Here is a 26259-nt window from a genome sequence, read left to right on the forward strand (position 1 = left end):
AACGTTTCAAGGTAACCCTTCCTTGCCAAGTCATCAGCCACGCAATGTCACTGTGACTCCACACCCAAATGAGCGGTTGATAGGAAATTCAGACATTCCCCGACCAATTTGTATGCTACAATTTAAATAGTGTAGTATGTCTAAAAATAACAACACTGCATGGGGCCACGGACGTCTGAAACGTTTCACCGAGTCGACGATTGGTCGTTCGAAGGATAACTTTGGAACTAAGCTGATTGTTTTGGAACTTCGGATCAGCTGCCTGGAGGAGCTAGCATTTTCAATATTTTTCTTTGTTTCTTTTTTAAGTAGTAAGATTCATAATTTAACTTAAAATCAGACCTTCAAAGAAAGATCTACTCTTATATTTATGTATCACTAAAATTTCATAAGTATATTTTAAGTATTGAAAAAGCAAAAACTCACCTTGCAACTGCAGAATGGTAAGCTGATATTCGGCCAACTTCTCATCGATATAATCTTGCGATTGATTCGCTATAATCTCCGCTGTCGATGGGCCGTATTCCTCTTCATCATCATAAATTACATACGATTTAGGATGCGGAGGCTCCAATGGCACACCGACATAGTCGTATTGATTCGGTGTCGTCGGCTGTTGTCTCGGATGTGGCGGTTGTTGATAGTGTTGTTGTTGTTGTTGCTGTTGTTGTCGCTGTTGCTGCTGCTGCTGACTTTCCCGCAGATAATGTTGTTGCTGTTGTTGTTGTTGCTGCTGTTGTGGTGTCTCGTACAGCTGTGACATCGGTGTCTGACGATTACTGTACATAAATTCCGAATTCGGTGTTTGACAAACAATTGGCGATGGTGTCGGTGACAATTGGAACGAACTAGTCGGTCCAATGCCATACGAATTCTGCTGCTGCAATGGCACATGCACCATGGGACGAAACGGCCTAGGGCCGGTCGGCGATTGCGCTACCTTTGGCGGCAATTGTGGCGATTGCACCGCCGATGGCTGATTTGGATAGAAAGTCGGCTGAAACATGGGCGGCTGGTAAGGTGCTGGCGACTGATTGCCAGCCATCGATGATGCTTGTTGCGGCCATTGTGGACGCGGATGCGGTATGCTATTGGTGCCGCGTGTACCGCGCATACCAAGGGGACTGCCAGCGGGTGCCGGCGACATGGCGTGCCCAAAGGGTGTTGGGCTCATGGGCGCTGGCGATTGCATGGAGGGACGTCGCGGACCTGAAATAATTGGTGGCGGGCTAGGTGCGACCGGTGTCCAGGGCGATGGCGGACGATACATGAACGACGACGGCGAAGGGGAGGCGGGATTATGCGCGCGCGGATTCCAACCACGTGGCCCACCAAAGGGCGGCGGCTGCTGACCACCGGACATATTGCTTGAGCGGGCACACGCCGAAAATGGCAGTTACTTTTTATTTGTGTTTGCGTTTGTGTTTGTGCGATGAGTCGTAGGGTGGGGGGGTTATGTTAAATTAATTCACTTTTTACTTTTAGCGTTATGTAGCAGTAAATTGCTTCTTTTTCTTGGGTAAATTTTTTTGGATTTTCTTTTAAGAGTTGTTTCTTTGTTATTTCAATTCAATCGTTAAAAACTAATTAAGGAACACTTGACGGTACGAGTATTATGACAGGCACTGAAATTTCAAAAATGCAAAACGTCATAAATGTGCTGTAGCGAAATTTTCACTTAATTGACAAGTTTGACCCAAAAAAATTTGCGCCAAATTCGAAACAAGTTGTTGGTAGTGGCAGTGTCGGCACAAAAAAAAACCATAATTTTCTAAGAATATTACTTCGAAATTAAAAAAAAAAAAGTAGTTTCGTGGACTAGAAAATGTTGATGAGTTGTCACTAATTTCAAAAACGCCAAAATAATATAAAAAATAAAAAAAGTAAAAATAATTCGCTAACTCACTAGCCTAATGGAGTACAAAGCACAACAAAAATCCTACTTTTCTCACACTTTTTTTTATTTTTTTGTTCCTCACACCACACGAAAATAGGTTGTACTCAAAATGCTTAAAAATGGCGCTGACGACATTTTAAAATCGAAAGTCTTTACTTTGTGTGAAAACACATTTATCTACTCTGCTCTGCTCTGCTCTGCTTTGCTCTATAATACACGACATGTTGATGTGATTTGTACTATGTGAGAGGTAATGTCCACACATTGCCGCATGTTTTTTGTGGGCTAAAGACAAGAAAAACATTTTGATATACAACCAAAATTATGTTTGTACACAGGCGGAATTGACAGTTTTTAGACATTTTCCGGGTTAATTTATTATGTTGAGAAAAGTTTAAGCACATCATTATTCATAAATAAACTTCTAGTTTGTTGTTGGGGATTAACTAGCACATTTTGAATGCAAACAATTTGTTATTGTTCTAGCTTACGTTTTACAGACCTTGGAAAGTAGTTGCGTATTATAATGTAAAAAAGCTGTTGTTGTTGTAGCTAAACAAATAAATACGTTTTTGAACATTTGACAAGCGGATATACATAATTCGACTTGGGCACTTTCCATCTAACGAGCAGCATTTAAGCTGTCAATTGTTGTGCCCTTAAGAGGGGAAGGGAAAAAGGCACAGGATTGCCGGATGGAAGAGGTGGAGGTAGAAACAAAGGAGAAGCAGCGAACGAACAGAGTGCTGACATCTCAAGCTTCTTATAAGAAAAACGTCCCATGTTCACCCATAAGCTCCTAAAGCGATTGATATCCATTCCCGAAAGCTCTTGGGGAGTGTGGCAAAGTACGACACAAGATGCTTGAACCTTAGGCTCTCAAAGGCAGTCCAACAGAGCAACAGGTATTGAAATGATTCCACTTAATCGTTCTCAATGCAGTTGGTGCAGTAATATTCATCGATGGAACTCAGCATTAGCGCATGATAGGTGTCACTCAATAACCAGTTAGAATTCCCACCACAAGCCAGAAGTGTAGCTTGCTTAGTCTTAAGAGCTCCCTGAAGTGCTTCCGGTCTACATGTGGCCAGAAGGACCTAGCTATTTACCTTGCATTCCAAGTTCTTCGCCCAGCGCACGCTGAGCTGGCCAAACGCCCATCTGTCTAGGAGTAGGGCACACGAAGTCAGGGGAGCCTCCAGACTTTCCCTTCCCGGGAGCACTTCCTCAATGGTTTTTTTGTCTTTCCAGCTATGCAGTTTCCAGCGATTTCGCTGTGACCCGAACCTCAAATGAGCTTAATAATGTAGTAATCTTTTATAGCTGCTTGACTGTTCGGATATGCCCCTCCTTGAAAGGTGCTACACAAGATATCACCCAATCCAATGCATTCTGTATTGCGGTTCCCTCCGCAGCGGTCTAGTAGCCTAAATTTCGGGTTTATGGATAGTTCTTTGATGAAGACACGTCCACCCGGCTTCCCATTCTGTTTCAATCCGTCTGTACGTTTACAATACCCCGATTCCAAATACGGTACTGGAAGCTTTTTTGAATACTCGAAGCGAACTTAAAGCCAAGTACGACGTGCGCTAGCTTCGCCTCATATATCTATGAACGCATAGCATTAAGCACCGAACAATTAAAGTAGCTCTTAGCACTCCTTCCAGCTGCTTGACGATGAGTGCCTTGTCAAGTGCGTACCACCAGACGAGTACCCCATATAATAAAATTGACTAGTAATAGTTTTATAATGCCAAATCGCTGCTTTCGGCGACAGACCCCAGCGCTTGCCAATGATCTCTCTAAAACAACTGTAAAGGAGCAAGCCCAAGTACTTCATCCTGCCAAAGAGCCTTAGTGGAAGACCGTCTATTGAAGGAATACGGCAATTTTGGTAACTTATATATCCTAGTAAAAAGAACAGGGGCCATTTTGCTGAGGTATAAATTCAGCCCACAGATAAAAACCCAGTTTTCCACCAAGTTTAGGTAACCCTGCATAAAGTGTTTCTCGAAACTTTGTCTTGTTATCAGTGATACCTGACCAACATAGGTAACAATCTGACATCAACTTCTTCCCAGAGCCACTAACAGGTCGTTGACGACAACTACCCAAAGCACCGGCGAAAGAACATCCCTCTTGCGGAGTATCTATACTCACACGTCCCCGGATTGAAGCGCTGCCCTACTCTACCTCAACAGTTCTGTGGTTAAGCATGCGGTAAGTAAACTATACAAGGCATTATTATAAGCCCCCTCGATATCGTGGAAGGCAAAAGCCGTGGACAGGGTAATGCAAAATCATGTGAGGCCCTGTGACGTCTACTACAGCTGTCATGTTAAGAAGCGCAAAATCGGTATTGGATTTGTGGTGGGAGAGAGACTCCTTCGCCGAGTACTGTCGTTCACCCCAGTGGACGAGCGTCTCGCCGCGATCTGAAATGTGCCCACGCGCCATCGAAAGATCAGGACGAGGCGACGGAACTTTGATCTGACCGAGACAAAATTTCAACCTCCACAACTTCGGCGGAGACCCAAAACATGGTAGTCTGCATTCGGTTTAAGCATAAGAAGATCCATCAAGCCACATGGCTGTCTCCGGATCGAAAAATGGGGAGCCAAATTTGTTGTGTAATGATCGTGTTTTGAACGTATGTATACAATTCGAGAAGCAAACATCCAACTAATCAGCTGCAATCACAACCGGCTGTCAGCTACCATGGGATCAGCCTTTTAACAACTTTAATAATATATTTATGGGCCTTGGCGATGGCGAATACTACCGCAGACGATGAAGTATGAGCTTAACAACGATATAGATATAGTGCGCCGAATTAAAATACAGCGGCTACGCTGGCTTCGTCATGGACAGAAACGCTGCAGCTCTGAAAGTATGCAATGCTGTAGGCGCTGACATTAGCATTGAGAGACGAAGGCTTTGTTGAACGAGGTCAAAGTCACTTCGGCGATTACAGCACCAAATAAGAAGAAACAAAGGCCCTCTAGGTGATGGAAATACCAGGTGGAGAAGGACTTAGTTACACTTACTATTTCCAATTTGCCTCAGTTGGCACAGAAGAGAAACGAGATATGTAATTTTTTTTAAGTGGGAGCTATAAAAGTAAGCGTCATGCAGGTGTTCTTGGGAGTACAGAGGCCTTTTGACTACGATTCAATTAAACAGAAATGACATCAGGCTTATTTCTGAGTACCTAACTGGTCACAGCTAACTACGATTTCATAATATGTGTTATCGAAGACTCGCAATGCCGGATCTGGCTTGAGTACGAGGAAACTTTCGAACACATTCTATGTGACTTCAAGCCTTAGCGGGATAAAGCTTAATTTATTTCGAATCTCCAATGGTCAAACCTTTATAATTCAGATATCCGACTGCCAAATCCTTTTAGGATAAATCAGGGATGTCGAGGGGGTCTCGGCTAGACTAATTTGCGCACCTATTTTGAGATATAAAATACTTTTCAGGTCGCAGTGTCTGTTTTCTGGAATACCCATGCATTTATCTACCCAACTATCTATAGATGTATGTATGTAAATAGGAACCCTACATACACTCATATTTACTTGGATGCATTCGAATAAGCAACTTTATAAGTAAGTAAATAAGTATCCACATGTATGTACATACTTTAGGTATTTTTAGTAAAGTACAAGCACTTGCAATCCTTTTGACCGCTTTGTGTATAGCGGCGAGCGTATTTCGACCTATTCTCGTACATATTTACATACATATATATGTCTAATATGTGGTGAATACAGATTTCTCGATTTCTTCCATTTCGCGCATCGTGCAGATATCTACATGCTTCCTGTGGAAGAATTTATAAGTTTGTTTATTTCTTTTAAACACTACTGAATTTTGCAAGCTATTTATATATGAATAGCGAACAGTCAATACATGTTAAGGAATCGAGGCATCTTAGTGAGTTAATTATTAGACGGCTATAAAAATGGCAAGATACACTGAAAAAGAGAAAGCAGTAAATTAAGAACGGTGCGATGCTTTTAAAACGATTTAAAGCACTAAAGAAACGTGACCTGGGCATGGTCCACCGAAGTGAGCAGTCAAGGAGGGGCTTCAAGGTAGCATCCTGCACATCTCCAACCACCAAAAAGTAGTGGACGGGTTGGAGTAGACAGCCTTGTCGAACTCCACTGACTACGCACTTCGTAGATCTCAGACAATCACCAAAAGGAAGTGGACTGATTGGAGTAGACAGACGGATTGGAGTAGACAAATAATAAAGAAATACAGAAATGGTGACGATGGAATATTCGTATATTAGCGTAAAAAAAAGTATTCCAACAAATACTGTACACACTCGCAGTGAAGAGGGAGTTGAAAAGAAACGTTCATCGGTAGATAATAAAACGGGGATGAGCATCAAGCGTAACTTTTCGGTGACCCGAAAAAATGCGTCGAAAATAGTCAAAAGTGGTTACAAAAAATGGGATTGTTGTTAAGGAGTGAGTTTTAAATTTTGGAATTCTTCACCCGATTGGGTACGGCTCTTAACAGTTGGTTGGAATGGCTACCCCTGTATTTACCATTCCAACTGCATTCTTCTGGATTGTGGCACAACGATCGGAGTCCTGGTTCCACAGAGAGTTGTTCAGAAGATTCGTCAGAGGAACATCCAAATAACGAACTAGAGCCTCTTTTGGAGGAAAGTATGTCCTACAAGGTAGCAATCGAGATATACACGGCTCTATCGGGAATTTCACGTGAACAAATATTCCCAAAAATTATAAAGCAAAACAAAAACATTTTTTCCCAATTTGTTTTTGTGTTGCCTGTTAAATTATGGGAACGATTTATTTGCGTGGAGTTGACGATAGGGCTGAATGACACTCTCTTGGGAAGCCCAGACTAAAGGTGGTACTGAGGTGTAATTTCAAGTGCTCTCTGCTTTAGGCACAGTGACAACGGTCTTTCAATTGGAAGTCTTTGCAATATTTAGTTAAAGTAGTTGGTGTTACACAGAGACCAGCAAAAAAGCCATCTTCGACAGAGAAGCAGGGTGCATCTACCCCTTTTGGCACCGATTACGGTATACAAACCGCGGGAACGAAATATAAGTATGATCAGCAAATGTATTGTCGATGATCCACTGTGCACATCTTCGTTGAAGGATGAGACTAGTACGCAGTATTTTCTTGGTAACTTTCCCTGTTCTTCAGGCTAAGTTGGTGCATCTTTGGGTATTGAAAATGGAAAAACTCTCTTCTCTTTCGCTCGATCAAAAAAGAGCCTGGTAATCATTTCTCATGACTGCCTAGTTTACAGCGCTGTTTTTTTTTTTTTAACTGGCCAAGGACTGTTACTGCAGCTACACTTGTTCTATGTTTTCTTTGTATACTGTTACAAAAATAAAAAACAAAATGTATCGATTTTTCTCGACGATTTTTCTCTCAAAGAAAAGTTTTAAAATGATTGGCTTGTGACATTTTTTTTTCAACACTGCATTTTGAATTAAATATTTTCACTCTCAAAGTAAAAGGTACCAAGAGGACAGGGTCGATTTATGATATATGATATATGAGCTCGAAAACGCTCTATCTCAAAAAACTATTCAAGAATGCCAGCCGATTCAAAAACTCCCTATGTATATCAAAACATTTTCAACACATTTTGAAGTGAGATAGGGCGTTTTTGAACCGCATTCTGAGCCAGGGTGTTCTTCAAGCAAATTCTGAGATAGGATGTTTTTCAATAAAATTCTGAAATAGAGCGTTCTTGAAAAGTTTTTTTAAGATTGGGCGTTTTCGAACTGGCTGCTGAGATAGGTCGATCTTCCACTCAGCAGTCGATATGTTATACGGTTGCATTATACAAAGGTTATTAATAAAATCAAACTCTATTTTTAGTATTTTCCATTTGTTTATGCACTAATCCCACTAATTCAAAGAAAGTGATTTATATATTTTATTTTATTTTTTTTTAATTCTGCTACAGCACATTTCTTTTTCATTCATATCGTTGATTTTAGACCGATCGCAATAAAATTAAAAAAAATATATATATATATATGTATATTCGCGGTGTGGTCGTATATAGTACTTAGTTTATGGTAAGGCTTGGAGCCGCTATGAAATGGCCAGCAGCGGGGCAGCCACCATACACAGCTGAAGGCATGGCCATAAACCACGCATACATACGCACATATGTATATATAGCAATAACCAGCAGCAACAGCATCGAAATGATCAGTAAAATCATTAACAACAACAACAACATCAAGCATCATCAGCACTACCCATTCCCATTGCCAAAGCACACTTTGTGGCCAATTCGTTTAGATGAAATGAAGTAAAAGAAAAATTGGGAAAATTTTTTCGTATTTCAAAAATAGAAATGAACTCAGTTCGTTAAACTTATTCAGCCGAATTTTCTGCTAGTATATTAGCTGCTACCGCCACAGCCTGCTGGTGCTGATGCTGATGCTGTTGTTGTTGTTGTTGTTGCTGGTGCTGCTGATGCTGTGGGCAATGTAAAATGTACTTGTCTGTACATACATATGTACATACAGCAAGTGATGGAACACTTTTACTGACAGCAGCCACACTCAACATAACATTTCCACCGTTTGTCCAATTTTTTTTTTTGATTTTCACAACGATTACGAGTATTTTAAATCGAGTAACTACAAATTGTGCCACTTAATAAAGTAATTAATTTTGCTATTGCTTAATATATTCTTCATATACATATGTATGCACTTTTTCACGCAATTTTCTTCATCTACATACATACATATGTGTGTGTGTGTGTGTGTTCTTCGAAAACTTGCGTTTGACTGTTTAGCATTAAGAAATTTTCAATTATTATGTAAGATGGCTAGGTAGTTGAGCATATCCGGTGTGTGATTAAAAATTAAATATTTCGTTTTCAACTTTTCTTAGGATGATTTTCGATCGCACTACTAACCACAAACTCAGGACACGTAGGGATCGAGACACAAATTAGTCGTACACTTAAAGGTACACCAATGTAAAACGTTGCGTTTTTCCCGCAGAACTTTTATTTCAGAGGAGCGCGACGTGTGTGTGCGTGCGTGCGTACGCGCGCGTATACTATATGTATATATGAATTAAATAAAGAAAACTTATTTTAAATGAGAAACGGAAAATCTTCTGAGGAAGAAACCGAGAACAACACTCGACGAGTACGAAACACCAACTGAAAGAATTTTCCACTTGCATTAACGATGGCAGTGCTGATGCCAAGAGTCAGTCTACAGTGCGGATGATAGACATGTATGTACCGTTAATAAGGCTGCAGAAGTGTGAATGTGAATGTGGTTGCCAATTCCGAAGGCGATGTGCTCTTATTTCTTGAGATGTCTTAGCGATACATGTACATCTTTTGTTTAGATATTTGTATATACATACATACATATATAAATATATATGTATAGATCTAGGATATACGCAAAAGATTGTACATACATATGCAAGGTTTTACGTAGATGACTGCGAAAAGCGAAGAGATCTAGAACTGCGAGCATTCGTACGATCGTGCAAGAAAATTTATGAGTTTGCCGGCAAAAAAAACAATGCAATGCGAAAATCGCTCCGAATTGAAAAGCTGCGCGGTCACTGAAAATGAAACGCTTTGCCAATACAACTGCATATGTATGTATGTGTACATTCAATACGTAGGGGCATATTGGTGGTGCCGAGCAAACGCCGATCTTATGTGGCAACTGACCGGCTGGCCGACGCTCTGCACCATTTGGCTGATACAATGCGTTTATTTCATGACATCAATGATTTTTGCGATTATTTTTTTTTTTATTTCTTGTATTTACTTTACTATATTTTACTTGACGTTTTCCTTTTAGGCTTTCTTTAACACATTTGTCTTCTTTTTTTTTTTTTTGACCGAACAGATGTGGCTCTCGCAGCATATGCGCTTTTGCTATTAGTCTTTTGTAAACTATCTTTGTTTATGTGTTGATTTTTTTTTTTACTTTTTTTCTTTTAAGTTTACTTAGCACAAAGGTGTTGATTTAAATACACAAATATACCTAGGAAAATTCATTAACTCTTTCGTTAGATGTTCAAGTAGGCATTGTGGGTGATGGCAGTTAGGTTTTGTTTGCTTGAGCCTCTTTCCTTAATATATGTATGCCACTTTTAAAAACCACAAGCACATTATTCTTCATCAATGTATATTATAATAGTAATTATAAAGTTCTGTTAAGTGTATTAAATTTAAAATATTTCATTAAGGTGATGGCTTGGTATTGCGTACTTTAAAATATATCAAACCCAGAGATGTGGAATGTGTGCTGACATAAAAGTACAAATGCGTATTGAATCGAACGTACAACCTTGCTTTTATCAATTGCTTTGACACGCGAAAACACACCCTCGGTTACGATAGAAGCAAACTCGCAAACTTTAACAGCTGGTCTTCTATTTAATGCTCTTAACTGTAGTCTTGATATGCAGCCCTTAAGTGACAAACAATTGTAGTATGCTTTCTGAGCATTGTTAACCTGGTTTTAAGTATTCAATTAAATTACTCATACTCAGATTCTATGGAAGACTGGGCACTCAATTGCAAACCTAGCAGAGTAACTTCTTCCTTATTCTTAACCATATCCAACTCCAAATCCGCCGGCGACATTTTTCCAATAAAAATAGATTGTGCGTTTTATAAAACAAAAACATGTAGGTACACACATACATAAAGTTCCAGAAGTTCTGAATTGAACAGGAAAGCAACTTTGCTTGCACTTTTATGAAAGTAAACCAGTATTTCCCGGAAGCGCTGATAATGGCAAAGTGATTGTAGACAAATACTCAACACTGCTACTACATTACTTTTTACACAGTCCCAGTTCGATTTCTCTTAGTTTCTCTTGAATTTTTAAAATCCACAAGACGTTAAACAAATAATTACTTATGTACATATGTATTTTCGTAAATTAATCGCAATTTTATAAAACGTTTATCACTTTTTACTTCCTCTTCAGGAAACTTCTAATTGGCGCGGAAACAATTAATGAAGTTGGCTGCAGCTAGCTTTTGCGTCAATTTCCCTAACCGGTTCGTGCTCCATAACCGATTGGAATGTCAAATGTGGAAAATGTGAAAAATCCACATTGTGCGCGCCCTGTGATCCTACATTCCACCCTGTACTTCTGGTAGTGCATTCCAATGACTTTCCGAGGTGTATTCCAATGATTTCCGGTAGTCCATTCCAATGAATTCCCACCCATTATTCCATTGACTTCCGGTAGTGCATTCCAGAATTCCAGCCATTTTGACATTTGACATTTCTTTTAGACTGGAATTTTTATCTTGCTTTGCTTTGCTAACGAAATGCCAAAAAAACAATCCGAGTGGAGTTTTCAGCATTTTTTCAGCGCAATTTTTATTTTGCATAGTAATTTTCTGTAATCAAATTGGGCCAAAAGCAAACGTTTACTTGCGGAACGTGTATGAAGTGAAGCGGCAATATTTTTCTATCTATAGCAGGCAAAAAATGGTTTGCTTAAAGTGCTGAGCGCGTGTCACAAAACTAGCCCCAAGCGAGCAATGTTCTAAATGGTGCTCTTGGACTTTTTTACATTAGATTAAGTGATTCAAAGTGGAAACAAATAGCTTCAGACCGATGACCGATGTTTGTATGCGCAAATCTCTATGTGCCTTTTAAATCAATAACTTAAGAATTCGTGAAAAGTAAAAAATCGTGTTTCGCGCATTGATCCGCGATCCGCCGGCAGTTAGCGCCATCGATTTTGCAATAGACAACTCTACCAATAACAACAAAACATTCGGAAACCCACATATGTAAATAGGTTGTTGTGATTATGGGCTATTGAATTGTAAACTATCACCTCTATTTATTATCAACAATTCAGTGATCATCCAAATTATCCAACCAACAGTATTTGTTGATGTTTTCTGTGGTTAGTGGAAGTGTAAGTGGTGGCAGCGGGTTTGGTGAAGAGAAGCGCCTTGACGCTATGAATGCCGTTTGTGTATATGTGTCCACGGCGCAACTAGTATTGCAGTCCGATACAACAGAGAGTAACGGACTTGGCGAACAACGTATGCTTGATCTTAGCCGTTTATTTGGCCAACTAAGGCAACTGCTATCGTGTGCTGTATGTGCCCGTCTACTAAATGACCCGTACGCACCACTTAATAATGCCCGCTGTCACCACAATGTATGCCGGCTATGTGTGCGCGGCCGAAAAGCTCTGCGTCCACTATGTATAAGTTGTAAAGATCTGCAAGATTTCAAAACGTATGCTGAAAATAAGACGATGCGTTGTTTACTGCTCTGCTACAAAAGTCTTTGTGAACATTTATTGGGTACCAACTTTTACGCTCAGCTCAGTCGGCAAAAGGCGCATCAAGCGTTAACTTGCAGCGGAGAGAACGTATTCGGTGTAGCGCCAATGCCACACATGACAACTTGCGGCGACATAATTCAGGAAGGTTCCCGCTATGAGGATGTATTGAATGCCTTCAACGCTGACTTACCTCCAGTCACGCCGGTACTAAAAATACCACAACCGCTTGTCACTGCGCCCGCAGTAGGACCAATGGTTACGAGCCAAACCATGCCCATCTCCGTTAGTGCAGTTACGCCTTTAGCACCGCTTTCCGTGCCTCCCAGGAGATTACATACCCAAACTGCACCACGATTAGCCACGCCTCCTAACCCACCGGCAGCAATCAGCAACAGCTCCTCCGCATTATTGCCAACACACAACACAATTATAAAACTGGAACATTTAAACACTAATCTCACTTCTACGAACAGCAACACGCATTTCGTTATGGCATCAAAAGTGAATTCAACTGTGTCACAACAACCACATACTCAATCACATATGGTATATGTGAAGAGTATGAAGCCGGGAGTCAGCGAATCGAGTAGTGTTCATGCGTCACAGCTTCGCACCACACAACCGCTTGCGGGAAGCAGTAACAACAGTGTAGCGAACCTTTCTTCGTCGCCGACAATTACATACGTTGGACCAAACACGCCTGGAATTGTGGTACCCATTGTCTCTTCTTCGGCCACAACCACTGCACCCTTAACTATAGCATCAGCCAAGTTACAAACGCTTAAACGTCAATTGGCGCAAGCGCAAGCTCGTGGTGGCGGACCAATCAGTTTGGCGTCGGCGGTGAAGGCTGCTGGTTTAACGCAATTAGATGGACATGGGGCACTTACTTTCAAAGTAACGGCATCAACTGCGCCTGTAACATCAGCTACAATCTCGTCGGCTACTGTTACCACAATTACAACACCCACATCGATAACCTCCACCTGTCCAACAACAACCACTGCCACAATAACTTCACAACAAATACGAAATCCACCTTCGATAAAAACGGTATCCAATGGCTCGGCAATGTACTCGGTGCTGTATACCGGGGTAGGAAATAAGATAACAATTAAAAGGAAGACTGATGGTGATGAGGAAAATGGACAGAGAGTAAGCTTTATTGTAAAATTTTCAACTTTATATAAATAATTACATAGGAACATATATAACATTTAAAAAAAATGTATATAAAATCTTTCAGAAAAACGTTGCGACCTCAATCTCCAGTTCTTCAGTGTCTACACCAACACTTGCTTCAACGAGCAACACAGTTGGCACAATGCAACAGCAAAATCCGGCCAACAAGTTGAACGCAAAACGCCGTGGGTGCCGATGCGGTAATGCCACTCCTACACCGGGTAAATTGACTTGCTGTGGTCAGCGTTGCCCCTGCTATGTAGATTCCAAGTCTTGTATTGGCTGCAAATGTCGTGGCTGCAGAAATCCTCATCGTCCTGATGGTGGCAAAGTGCGTCCGGTAATACCCGAACTGGCTTGCTATGAAATTCAAATGGCGGATGAAACCCCAAGTTTGAGCCCAAGCGATTTGCAAGTGGGTAATACGCTTACCACGCGTACTCATAGTATTTCAACGGCAACAGCAACTTCGCCCATTCAACTTTCTACACATCAACAGACCACAGCAATTGTGTCTGAGCAACATGGATCTACGTCCACAACATTGCCATCGTCGTCGGTGGCAACGGTGGCATCGCAACTGCATTTGACATCAAGCTCTTCATCGCCGTCTTCCAAAGGTGCAACGCTGATACCATTCATTAGTTTGCATCCCATTTCTTCACAGCATACGCAACAACACCAACAACAACAACAGCAAACAACAAACAGCACAAATATTGGTAGCAACCAACAGCAAACTAATATGCTGCCACTTGAATCGGTGCTCATTCAAAATGCCGACGGTAAATATCAAGGTAAACTATGGTCATGGCTAAACTGGTAAAATAAATAATATCTCAATGCACTTTTTCTCTAATCTCTAGTTGTGAATGTCCTAACCACGGGGCCCACACACCATCAACAAAATAATACCAGTATCCAGCGTATCCATAGTATTCCCCAGCTACAAGTGGCAACGTCAGTCAGTAGTAGTAGTAATAGTAGTGCTACCAGCAACAACAATAACCACACTCTATTGAGTAACTTGTCGACAGTAAATATTTTATCTAATACAACCAGCAGTACCGCGGCGACTACGCCAGTTACTGTAACAACAAAAAGCGTTTTGATGCATCAACAAAATCATGCAAATCGTTTGCAGCAGCAACAACATCAATTACAACAAAAGCACCATCAGCAACAAATGCATGCACAACGTCTGACCTCTTCCAATATCATAACAACCTCTACCAATAACACAACCAATTCAGGTGTTAGCAATTACAGTGCAACGACCACGATACCCATACAACTGCAACATCACAATCAACAGCATCACCACCAGCAGCAGCAGCAGCAGCAGCACACCCAACAACAGCAACCACAACACCAACGCCAACTGCATCAAACCCATCATCATACACATAATCAACAATTAAAATCTAACATTATTACAATGCGTTCTACAAGTGTTAACAACAACAACCACAACAACGCCCGTCAATCACAAAACCTCACACCGTTACTGTCATCAAATGCCTCAGGCACAACCATAACCCTATCGCCTATCCTAATGTCCTCTTCGCCGAACACATTCAAGGCCGAACTATTTTCGGATTCCTCCGAATCCGATTTTATGAACTTTACTACGGGCGCTGTTACATCAACGTCTGTCGTTAATAATGGCGGTAGCAATAGCAATGGCAACAACAACATCAATTCCAACATGATATCTACTATCTACAACAACCATAGTGGCCTCCAAAGTACGCCAACGACAACACGAATCACATCATTACCATCACTGAGTAGTGGCAGTACAGGTAGCGCGAGTGGCAGTGCCAGTCGCATGAGTTTGGGTATGAACATGAATATCAGCGGGTCAGGATCGCACATAACGCCTGCTTTGCTGGAAGTAATTGAAGCGAGTGATTTGTAATTTAGGAGAAAAAAAAAGGGAGATTAAAAATGCTGATTGTATGATATAAGAGGGACGATCAAAATGTGGCAGCTGTAATGGAATAAACAAATTTATCCAAGTGTGCGGGGAATCTACGCTCAGGCTGGAGATTTGCGCGCGAAATTTGCACAAAAAACATGGCGGAATGTAAAGGGTTTCGAATTAGCGATGTTGGCAAATTGGAGCTCAGTATTTACATATGTAAATCTAGGTAAATTTCATATACATAGATACTAGCGACGGGTATTAGGTGTTCTTTATTTACTCGTATCTCTGGCAAAAAAAAAACAAGATGGCTGCAGTTTTAATTTTACTTTCCTGCCAAGCGAATGTAATTAACTCTGTTGATGTTGCAGGTCTGTAGAAAGTAATATTGTCTATATCAACTGTAATTGTGTTGCTAAAGAAGTCTTAAGTCAAAAAAGTGTGCTTCGTTAGTAACAGGAAAGACAAGCATGACAGTCGGGTCTACGTAACCGGAACGACCCAGATTTATATCTGGCCAAGGACTGTCACTCCAGCAACACTCCCCAAAAAGTCTTTGGGGAATTTGTATGCTGCTACAACAACAACAACAAGCATGAAAATACCTTTGTTCCCATGACAGTCGGACCTACGTAATCCATATATATGTATGTATATTGGTGAAACGCTGTCACGCCAGCAGCATTGCCGCAAACTCTGGGAAATTCGTATGGTGTTATAACAAAAACAATACCATGCATTTGTTGTTTTCTTCTTAGCTAATGTATTAAAGCGTTTAAGAAGAGTTATTCTTATAAGAAATACCTTAGTGCAATTATTTATTTTTAACATTTAAAATTATTTCTAGCAAATCACATGGAAATTATGAGCAACAAAAACGATTAGCTTTTCATTGTATTGACTTAAGCTATTTTACTATTATTTTGGATATTATGTAGATATACATAAGCACAGATTATTGCCAAGTTAATTCCAAATAGTGGTCGCTAGTAATGCAAAATGGATTTAAAATTTGTTTTAAGTGGGGATACTGCAGAAGGCATTTCTCCTACTTATGTTTTGGTAGGCGATTCAAATTAGACACCAAAAATAAAAATTTCCTTAGGTAAAAAAAAAAACAAAACAGAAAATAATACTCTCGCTCTAGTTCAGTACTGTAAAACTTGTACCAATCAACCGGACCATTTCTTGCTAGTTGTCATTTTTGCCAAACATGCATACCTTTGTAATAGGTTTAACTTAAAGAACTAATTCTTTTGTGAATGGGAGCTACTCCCATTGACTAATTTCCCCACCCCAACACACGCCCGCACCGATGCCTAATTTAGGCATTGCTTTATGCTTGCAACAAATTTGCAAGCTAACAAAAGCTAGTTGCAATATATATTAGTTTACCTAATTATGTTACGTACATATGCATGTATATATTACATGTACATACAAAAGTACATTTAGAATTTTATATTAATTTATCGCTAAGTCCACAAGAACAAATTGTAAAATACTTTAATATTTTTTTTTCATAATAATGGTGAAATGTGAAATGCGCGTAGTGGATGTTTAAGCAAAGTGTTTTTAAACGGTATTTTATTTGTAGAATATTTTTTGTACTTTGCTTTAGATTTGAATGAACCTCGAAGCATTTCTGAAATGTTACAATTAAGTTTAAGATAGCGTTTTTTGTATATTTTTTAAAAAACAAATTTAGATCAGTACACTATACAAAAAAGCACATACACAATAACACTACAAAAAAAAAACATAAGATTTAAATAAATGCTTAAAAAATATATTAATTAGTTTGTAGTTGTATGTATGTTACAATTGATTGTGTACTTTTAAATTGGAATAATTAAGTTTTAAAATGAATCAAAATCGAATTGGGTAATAAATGTAATAAATTATTAAAATTTAAAAAATCATTTTCGCTCAACTACCGAACTAAAACAAAATTTAATATTAGAAGATCTGAGACATACTTTTTGTGAAATCTTTAAAAACTCAAGTCAATCTTTGCCTAATTATCCTTGTCCATGTGTTATTGAAAAGTCATTTTCTCCCTTTATCAATTTAGTTTAAGAAAATTAACACCAAAGAGAAATAAGTATCAAGAAATTTTTAGCGATCAGACAAAAATTATTTCAATTGCCTCTGTTCGTCTTTCTAGTGATAAATCGCGTTCATTCGTCAAAGGCAAAGGAATATCGAGTGCTCCATTCATCTATCATTTTTGTGAAAGTTCTAGACAAAGCGACCTGAAATATTTTTGATACAGCTCTCGCTTAAAATTTGCGTTAACCCAGCAGAAAATTGGCAACTGCTTCTTGTCTGTACAAAGGCACGTTTCTGGACTACTTCAGCGCAATATTGGGCCTAGTTCTACACCATTTTGGGACTAGTTCTAGACCATTGCGATACTATTTTAGGATTATTGGAGGAGAGTTTTGGGACTAGCTCAGAACTGTTTTAGGACCATTTTGGGACTAATATGGGACCATTTCGGGACCGTTTCAAGACTTGATCGAGATCATTTCATGACAATTTCACAACTTTTTCAGAACCCCTTTAGGACAATTTTGAGACTAGTTCTGGACCAAGTGCGCAGTCCGAACTTAGTCACAAAATAATCCTGGAATAGTCCCGAAGTGATATGAAGAAGTCGTGTATTAAGTCGTGTCCAGACTTTACTTCCGAGTGAATTTCAACCCCTGCCGATTTTATTTCAAAGCGAATTTGATTTAAATTCACTCGGAAGGGAATTGCAAAACCTACCTTTAAATTAACAAAATAAAATTAATTTTAAATTTCTAACTTCTTTATGCTTTGTCAAGCCGTACACAGATGTTTTTACACAACAAATTTTCTGAGTATCCGGTACTCCCGCTTTTTTCTTAAATCTGTATTTAAAGATTCCTTTTCGCACACCCCATTCTAATCCCTTATCAATTGCACTCAAATTGATTTCATAATCTCGCTTCCAGTAGCGCTTATCTCTCGTCACTCTCCACACACAAAGGCGACTGAGCAAGAGTCTCCTTCTTAGACAATATCAAATTGTCTGGCTGGCCGCAGCAGCTTAGCTTTCGACTTACAGGTCCATTTGTGTGCTGCCTTCCGTATAGTGTGCGCGCATCTCCGGACGGCTTATTTTATAAGCGAGCATCGAAGTATCTCAATAAATACTCAGTGTTTCTTGTTTATTATTGAATGTTTTATTGTTCTTGGTGATCGGCGCTAAAAGTGCTTCTGATAAATTGTTGTTGTTTATACTCGACCAGAAAAAAAGATGCTTCGAACGCGCACATGGATCGCGTTATCTTTTGTCTTATTTCTTTGCTCGTATTTTAGTGATGCGCTAATACAAGACGAGGACGATGGTAAACTAGTAGCTTTGCAGTATACACAAAATAAATGTTAAAATTAAAAATGTATGTATGTATATTGTTTTCTTTGTTTCAGCTTCATCAACGGAATCCTCCGCAGAGGTTGATCTTTCCAGCGATGCAAAAGACGATCATAACGTACGTGTAACCGAGAATCGTTTAGCTGCACAGCTATTCGCCGTACTCGAGCACTTTAAGCAAGAAGATCCAGTGGGTCTTCCGGGTGCACCGATTCCAGATCCCATGGAGGTGCCGGATATTCGTAAAAGTGTCGGCATGGGTACGTTGAGTATGTCCAAGGTGAAAGCTTATGGACTGTCGAAATTTCGTATCGACTCTGTTAATGCGGACTTACAGCAAATGGTGGTAAGTAAGATATTTCGTCCAGCCAAAGCAGTCAAACAGAACTAAAATTAGGTATTAAGCAAAAAATACTCTTACGGGGAAATTCATAAAATCACGTTGAAGTTAGATTTTATTGCTTGCTGTTGCTTGTAAGATCACTGCTATTGATAAGAGCGATACGCATTTGAAATTGCCGTTTCTAAGAAAATCTAGCGAGTGAAAACTAAAGTGTATTTTTTTTGCTGATTGATAACAGGAGCTGTGAGTTGGTCAATGAAATTAATGATTTAATAGCTTGACTTACGTCAACATAACTAGTTAGCAGTGTATTTTACTTGATCAGCAGAAGGCCGTGCCGCCGTACCCGAGAGGCTGGAGGTATGTACCTACACTCGATAGAATCCAGGTCCGACACCTTCTCTGCGCAGTCACCACTCATTCTGCCATTAAAGAAATGTTCCTCCATTTGTGTCACAACATTAAAACCACAACTTAAAGATTGGTAATGGTTTACAGTCCTTCCTAATAACTGCAATTAACCCATTATATGTATATACTGGGTGCCTTAAACCAGCCGCCCACCCCTCGTAAAATGAAGGGTAATGTTTTTTATTGGAAACTCAAAAATGTGACGTACCAAGTCGGGGGTGCTCCATCTTTTGGTCGTATTACAGACTTTCGGTTTCGACCAGAAGTAGGTTAAGCTGACTGAAAGTCCATTTTTGTAAATAGGATATGTTTTTACTACAAACTCTGAATTTTTGGAAAAAAATACTCATATTTTGTTGAAATTTTTTCTAAGAAATGCCTTTTTCAAACTCTAAATGACCTTCGAATTTAAAATCTTCCTTTACTTCTAAAATGAACGAAAATGTTTTTATTTATTTATTTATTCTATATTTTATAAGTAAATTTATAAACGAAAATGTTTTTATTGGAAAACGAATAAATATGAATTACCAAGTCGGGAATGCTCTATTTTTGGGACATAGTACCGACTGCCAGTTTTGACCATTAAACTGACCGGAAGTTAATTTTTTTAAATGGCCCAGGCTTGCTTTTACCACAGATTCGGTTTCTGAGGACAAGAATACGTAATTTTTCCCGGAAACTTTTTTCTCGAATGCACTTCCGGTTAAAGAATAGACTTCCGGAAGTTTTAATCCACTTTCGGTCGAAAACGAAAGTTATGTATGAAAGTATGAACAAAAGATAGAACATCCTCGACCGGGCCATTCATATTTTTTCGAATAGCCGATAAAAGCAGGTTTGTTCTATTTAAAAAAATGGACTTCCGATCAGTTTAACCCTTTTTCGGTCTAAACCGTAATGGTTATAGGACCAATATTTTTGCGTTTTCCAATAAAAAGCATTTTCCTCCTGTAGGTCTCTCCACTTGTGTAACAACAACAATACGTACGCCACAAATTGAAGGAGAAGCTGGGCCCAAACCCTTAGCAAAAGTGTAAGCGCCTAAAGATGCTTATTATTATTATGTTGCAAATCGATATATGTGACCACTTCTTTCCGACCAATCCAAGGAAGTGCATATTATTTGCCCTTTGGCCTTCTTAAGGTGAGACTGTCTGAGGTAGTCGAAGTGCGCAGTGGAGTTCGACAAGGCTGCATAAACCCACCCCTTCTCTTCATTTTGGGGATATTTTGGTTGCTGAAAACCAGTTTAAATATCAGGCTTTTCTTGTCCAATATACTATCGATACTGCTGTATGGTTTGCTCCTCGTGGGAAAGTCACCGTTGCAATAACTAGGCACTACTGCAATCTGAAATCCTGGTTGGCATCCACTGGTGCCAGGAGTTTTAAGGCATGAGCCCCTTTTGGCAACTACATTGCCAATTATTTTTTTACACCGGATTGTTTTTGATCCGTTTTCTTTATTAACCTGGTATGCGATTTACGTTGTCGTCCAGCTCAACCAACGGCCAGTAAACGCGGTCGGACCAGCGAAAGAAAGCAGTGTTAGATGAGTGAGTTAAAGGGTAAACAATTTGGACATATGTTAGGTATGTCGGAGTGTTTTTTGGATAAAAAGAGTTTGAGGTGCTAGATTAGCGCGGGTCTCACGAGCTAACTGGAAGCTCTTCCTCTACTTAAAGTGATAGTTAGAGGCCGTGTACGGCATTGACAGGACGAGAGTTCATGAAATCTTTCGGAGAAAGGTCACTGAAGACCTGTCTACATACTGATACGTCCAATTGTTTCTGTTGTTGTAGTAGTACTTACTTGTCCACCAATCACTAGTCATAATGTTTCTCATCAGAATTTTCGCGGACTCATTCTTGGTTGGATCCAAGGCGCCCTTAGTGTACATAGTTATCCACCAGACTTATCATTGATAATCATTCTCATCTGACTCTTCGCGGATTCTTTTGGTTGATTTTAAGATTTGTAAAAAAAAAATCCACAAATTGGGTTGATTTCAGGCTGGCCAAGCTCTAGGCCAGTTTCATCAAATGATTTTCCCACGCCCGGTGTAAGTTTGAAAAGTAACTATGCAGTTCCGTATAAATTAAACAGATCTCCCAAAGAGGCTTCACGACTATCCAGATTTCTCGGGACTGAAGTTTAAATCCTCTTAATGAAAATTTGCCTCGCTGTGAAGGTGTTCAGATGATCTTAAGTACATTGTTTTTCTGGGATTTTCTTTGGCTTTGCCGCATAGGCTTTCGACGAGCCAAATGGGTGGCTTTTGCTGATACGGATTCGATTCGAGGCTGGGAATACTTATGGTGTTAAGTGATGTGGTGATAACTTTGCACTTCATGGAAGCCATGTGATTTCTTAGTTGGGTTCTCATAGTACCTTAAGTACAGAACAACAAAGCCAAAAGTATCTTCTCTACTAGCGAAAGGACAATTATGAAAAGATATCGGCTAAGAACCATGGATAGGTAGTCTATTTACCAAGGCTTCTGACTTCTCGTTGGCCCCTTGGACTTCACTGCTAGTGAAAGTAAGATACGCACTAGTTTTTGTCAGCTTGGGAATTATTTTGATTACTCGGCGTTTGGCATTATTCGGCGAAAGACGTAGTATTGCATTCTTGGCTAATATAGCTCGTCCATCCCTTGAGGTCCGACGACTGCCGGTTATCAAATGAAATCTACACACGGTCTAAAGTACTTGGACGGGTTCGATACAAACCTCACAGTTAACCGTAGCTTACTCGCACCAGCAATGAAGTTTCAGGTACCTCAAGTGTTCTTGCCACTTTTCCTGGCTTTTGTTGCCTTAACGGTTTATCGAATATCCAATTTGAGTTTATGTTCAGCTGTAAGACTTTGGGTCTGGTCAGGGTTCGAATCGTAACATACTATATCGTTTTACTCGTCACGTAAATACACATTTTTCGGATTATGACATACGTGAACGTACTCTTTATCCCATTCAGCTTATACTGCTGACTGCTTCACTGCTAGGCTCCAAAGGAGGGGCGATAAAACTCTCCCTGGGACCTGTCTGGGGATCTTTCTGCCCTGTAAGCATGTTGGCTACAGCGTAGAGGGGAAGATTAGATTAAGAGGAGGGTTCAGGATACCTAGTTACTGATAACGATCTCTTGTGACATACCTCTATTTGGTTACACGTCTTCTTTAATCCAAAGCTTATGCACGGATACACTGGTCAAAGCTAGGTCTAGGTTTGACAAGTGTTTGATTATCCTTTACTTTAATCACTTGTCGAATAATATTACAACTCCTTCTTCATCGATTCATATCGCCTGTCGCAGCGCAATGGCAGATCGATAACGGGTCTTGGGCCTACAAATCCCTGTGCAGCCCCTTTTCTTGCGAAAATATCTGCACTTCATTGCGCATGACTCCACTGTGTCCTGGTACCCAAATGAGGTAAACACGGTTCCTGGATGCCGTGAGTATTAAAAGCTGAAGGCATTCCTACGCCAGCTTTCAGGTAACCTCGTACGCTTTCGGATTGTATATACATAGATGTGTTGGTTGGTCGCCCCGATTTCTGTATACTGTCTCAGTTATATCTCAGGGCCTGAAAGACAATGGTGAATCCTTGTCGAAACATCGATGGAAATAGCGCACACGAACACAATGAAAGGATAAATTGCAGAAGAACCTGTTTGCGCTTGGTAACCACCAATTCTCAATTTTCCTTTTGTAACTCGAAGGGCATGGAGAATAGATCTTCCTGTTTTCTATGCAGTTTCCTGTAAGAAAACTATACCTGATATACCCATCGGCGTAGCCAGAATGAAATTTAGGGGGAGGCTCGACCCTATTAAGCTGGAATTTCAGGGTACTATTTTATATATATATAAGGAAAATTTGAAAGTTAGGGAGGGGCTCGAGGACCCTCCTGCCCCTATCTGGCTACGCCCATGGATATACCTGTATACGATTCTTTTGACGTATGACTTTTGTTGGTGTGCTACTCTTCCCCGCAACTTGGTTTACTTCCGGATCATTACTTCCTGCATTGTAGCCGTAGGGTAGGTTATTGTAGCGGCACTACTAAGCGCCATTTTAATCGGTTGGTCCGTCAATCGTTGCTGTTGCTGTTGTTGTAGCGGCTACAACAACGCCGCCCAAATCGGCTAGTATCTCAGTCGTTGTGGGCAAGCTCTACTAACGGAAGACCCAAGAAGCGTGCAGCCTCTATAGGGTCTGTCCACAGGAATAGAGGTGTCAGTTGTGTGGGGGTATCTCTCCGCATGCCGGGCACTCATTTGGCACATCTGCATCTAATCTACTCAGGTATGAGTTCAACCTGCTGCAGTAGCCTGAGCGAAGTTGGGCTATTGTGGTCCGAGTCTCCCGAGGCAGACCTCCGTCTCGCCTGTCAGGTGGTTGTGTGCCCAGAACGGCATTCACAGGTCTCGAGTCGACGTAACTTGAGACTGACTCCGTGTGAATGACGCTCAGGGCCTGTCGATATGCTGACGGGTCCGGTCCGGATGTTGCTTTATAAACCTCTAGACTCCGTCCGTCAGTTCGTATAGATGCCTTCTGACATGCCTTGGCGAGGGCCCCTCTACAAGCAGGTGTCTGTTCGGGTGTCCACGTCTGTAGCTCCCTACTAAGAATTGCTGCAGAGCATTGTGTTGTGCTCGCTTTATGGAGAGCATTTTTGCCTCGTCGTTTAGGTGGTGTTCTGGCGACATTAGAAGACATCCGGTCGCTGTCCCAAGTGCTGTGTTTTGTGCTATATGCAGCTTTATCCACAGCGTCCTACTGGTCCCCGGCGACCACACTGGTGCTGCGTAATTTAGAACCGCCCAATTGATTTGTATGTTGCCAGCAACGTTTCTTGCCCCAGGTATTGCCGGCTAGCGACTTGAGGACCTTGTTGCGGCTACTTTGTTAACAATTACGGTTGTGTGCGCAGAGAAGGAGAGCAGACTGTCGAAAGTTACTCCGAGTATATTTGGGTTGAGAAAGCTCGGAGAGATACCCATTTACTTTCGAACACTAGTCATCAATTCCATTTCCAGACTCCATTCGAGACTCCCTCTGGTGGTTGAGGGAGTTTGGAAATATAAAAGTTAAACAGTAATGGGGAAAGGACACCACCCTGTGGAACCCCCTGCTAATCGTTGTCGTCAAGCTCAACTGACGATAGCTCCAGGAAGTGTGCTGTTTCGACAGATTTGAGACGCTGGACCAGAGGGAAAGGGATTAAACGAATCCATGGTCTGCTATTGGGTATCTTTTGTTGTTGTTGTAAGTTTTTGGGAAATGATTCTGGAGTGACAGTCCTTGGTCAGAAATGAATCTGGGTCGTTCCGGTTGCGTACACCATACTGTCGTGGGAACGGTTGGACCTCTACCTTTGGTAGGACTTTATGAAGTCTTGCCGCTCCCGTTGTTACATCCTACTCAAGTTCTCATTCTCAGTCTAGTAAGACGACACAGCCACCGATCATCGAGTTAGAAGGCCTTCGCCAATTCGTTTGTTGACTTTCTAATAAGCATATCCTAAATATTCAGCTATTTACTTAAATATTAATTTTTATTATCTTTTCAATACCGCCACCACCAAGGTCGATGTCGGCATACAATTGGACGAGATGAACGTTAAGGGATCTTACACGCTCAGTGCTCTTTTTACCCGTGCAAATGGTCCGTTCACAGTTATCCTCAAAAATGTCTATGTCAAAGCGAACGCAGGGCTTGCGGTGGAAAAAAAAGATGGCCACTTAACTACGGAACACATCAAAATGGATATAACATTTCGTGATATGTCAATGGACTTCCAGAATTTAGGTTTAGTGGGCAATTTATTCCAAAGCGTAGTAAATTCAGCGCCAACACTCGTCTTCGATGCAATGAAACCATTCATGCTACAGGAGGCGGATAAGAAAATACGCGAGGAGGTAAATGGAAATCTGGAAAAAGTCTTAGGTGATCGGCGCCTGCCCAACTCAATTACGCCGCTCGACATGGCCATAGCCGAAGGACGTAAAAAGGTGCGAGAAATGGGCTATGATCCATATCATTTGCCTGACTATAATCGCACAGCTGGCATATTCACCTTTCATCTGCTCAACTCTTGGATTTATGGTGTGGCGAGTTTCTATCGCGTGGGTGATATGTCGGTATCGATGCAGAATAACACAATTAAATTGCATTTCCATGTGGGTACACAAGAGATTGCCGGCGAGAGTCATTGGGAAGTGGATTTCGCTTTGGCTTCACGTACAGGCGTATTCAAATTCTCTGTACAATATATACGCTTAACTGTGGAAGTGAGTCAAGCGTTAGATACACGTAAGCGACCAGTTATCAATGATTTGCAAATCGATTTGGGCAACATACAAGTGCGCAGCGATGGCGCTGGTACATTGGATTACATTGCTGAGGCGGCCGTGAATATTTTACCAAATTTATTGCGCTATCAAATTATGGATTTACTAGAAAATCCCATTAAGATGCGCATACAAGAGAAATTCGATACAATTGATGTTGAGAAGGCAATCAAGGAGAACTTTGAAAAGTTCGAAAATATGGGTAGTGACTTTTCATTTGATTTTAAGCTATAAATGGAAATACTATACGATGAATATAATGCTAATATTTATAAAGGTAAATTAAATAAATAAACTTGTAAGCTTAAAAGTTGGTAAAAGTGGCTTATTGCTTAAGCATAATTACATGGGATTTATATAAGTTCAAAAAATCGGAAGAAAGATAGAACTAACAACAG

General features: G+C 40.5%; 2 protein-coding genes across 2 annotated transcripts; both read left to right on the top strand.

Annotated features, from left to right (window-relative positions):
* The first annotated feature begins 11260 nt into the window (after nucleotides 1–11260).
* On the top strand, nucleotides 11261–15807 carry msl-2 (male-specific lethal 2). The gene is made up of 4 exons (XM_017622331.1): nucleotides 11261–13385; nucleotides 13477–14209; nucleotides 14279–15333; nucleotides 15384–15807. The coding sequence occupies exons 1-3, from the start codon at nucleotides 11829–11831 to the stop codon at nucleotides 15331–15333; spliced, it is 3345 nt and encodes a 1114-aa protein (XP_017477820.1). The 5' UTR covers nucleotides 11261–11828; the 3' UTR covers nucleotides 15384–15807.
* Nucleotides 15808–18231: 2424 nt separating this feature from the next.
* Nucleotides 18232–26206, top strand: LOC108367682 (uncharacterized). Its single transcript, XM_017622362.1, has 3 exons — nucleotides 18232–18716; nucleotides 18799–19088; nucleotides 25097–26206. Exons 1-3 carry the CDS (start codon nucleotides 18626–18628, stop codon nucleotides 26093–26095), a joined length of 1380 nt encoding a protein of 459 aa, XP_017477851.1. The 5' UTR covers nucleotides 18232–18625; the 3' UTR covers nucleotides 26096–26206.
* The last annotated feature ends 53 nt before the right edge of the window (nucleotides 26207–26259 follow it).

The sequence above is a fragment of the Rhagoletis zephyria genome, unplaced genomic scaffold, assembly GCF_001687245.7.
Source record: "Rhagoletis zephyria isolate East Lansing unplaced genomic scaffold, Rhagoletis_zephyria_1.1 Rzeph_scaffold_00047, whole genome shotgun sequence".
Taxonomy (NCBI): domain Eukaryota; kingdom Metazoa; phylum Arthropoda; class Insecta; order Diptera; family Tephritidae; genus Rhagoletis; species Rhagoletis zephyria.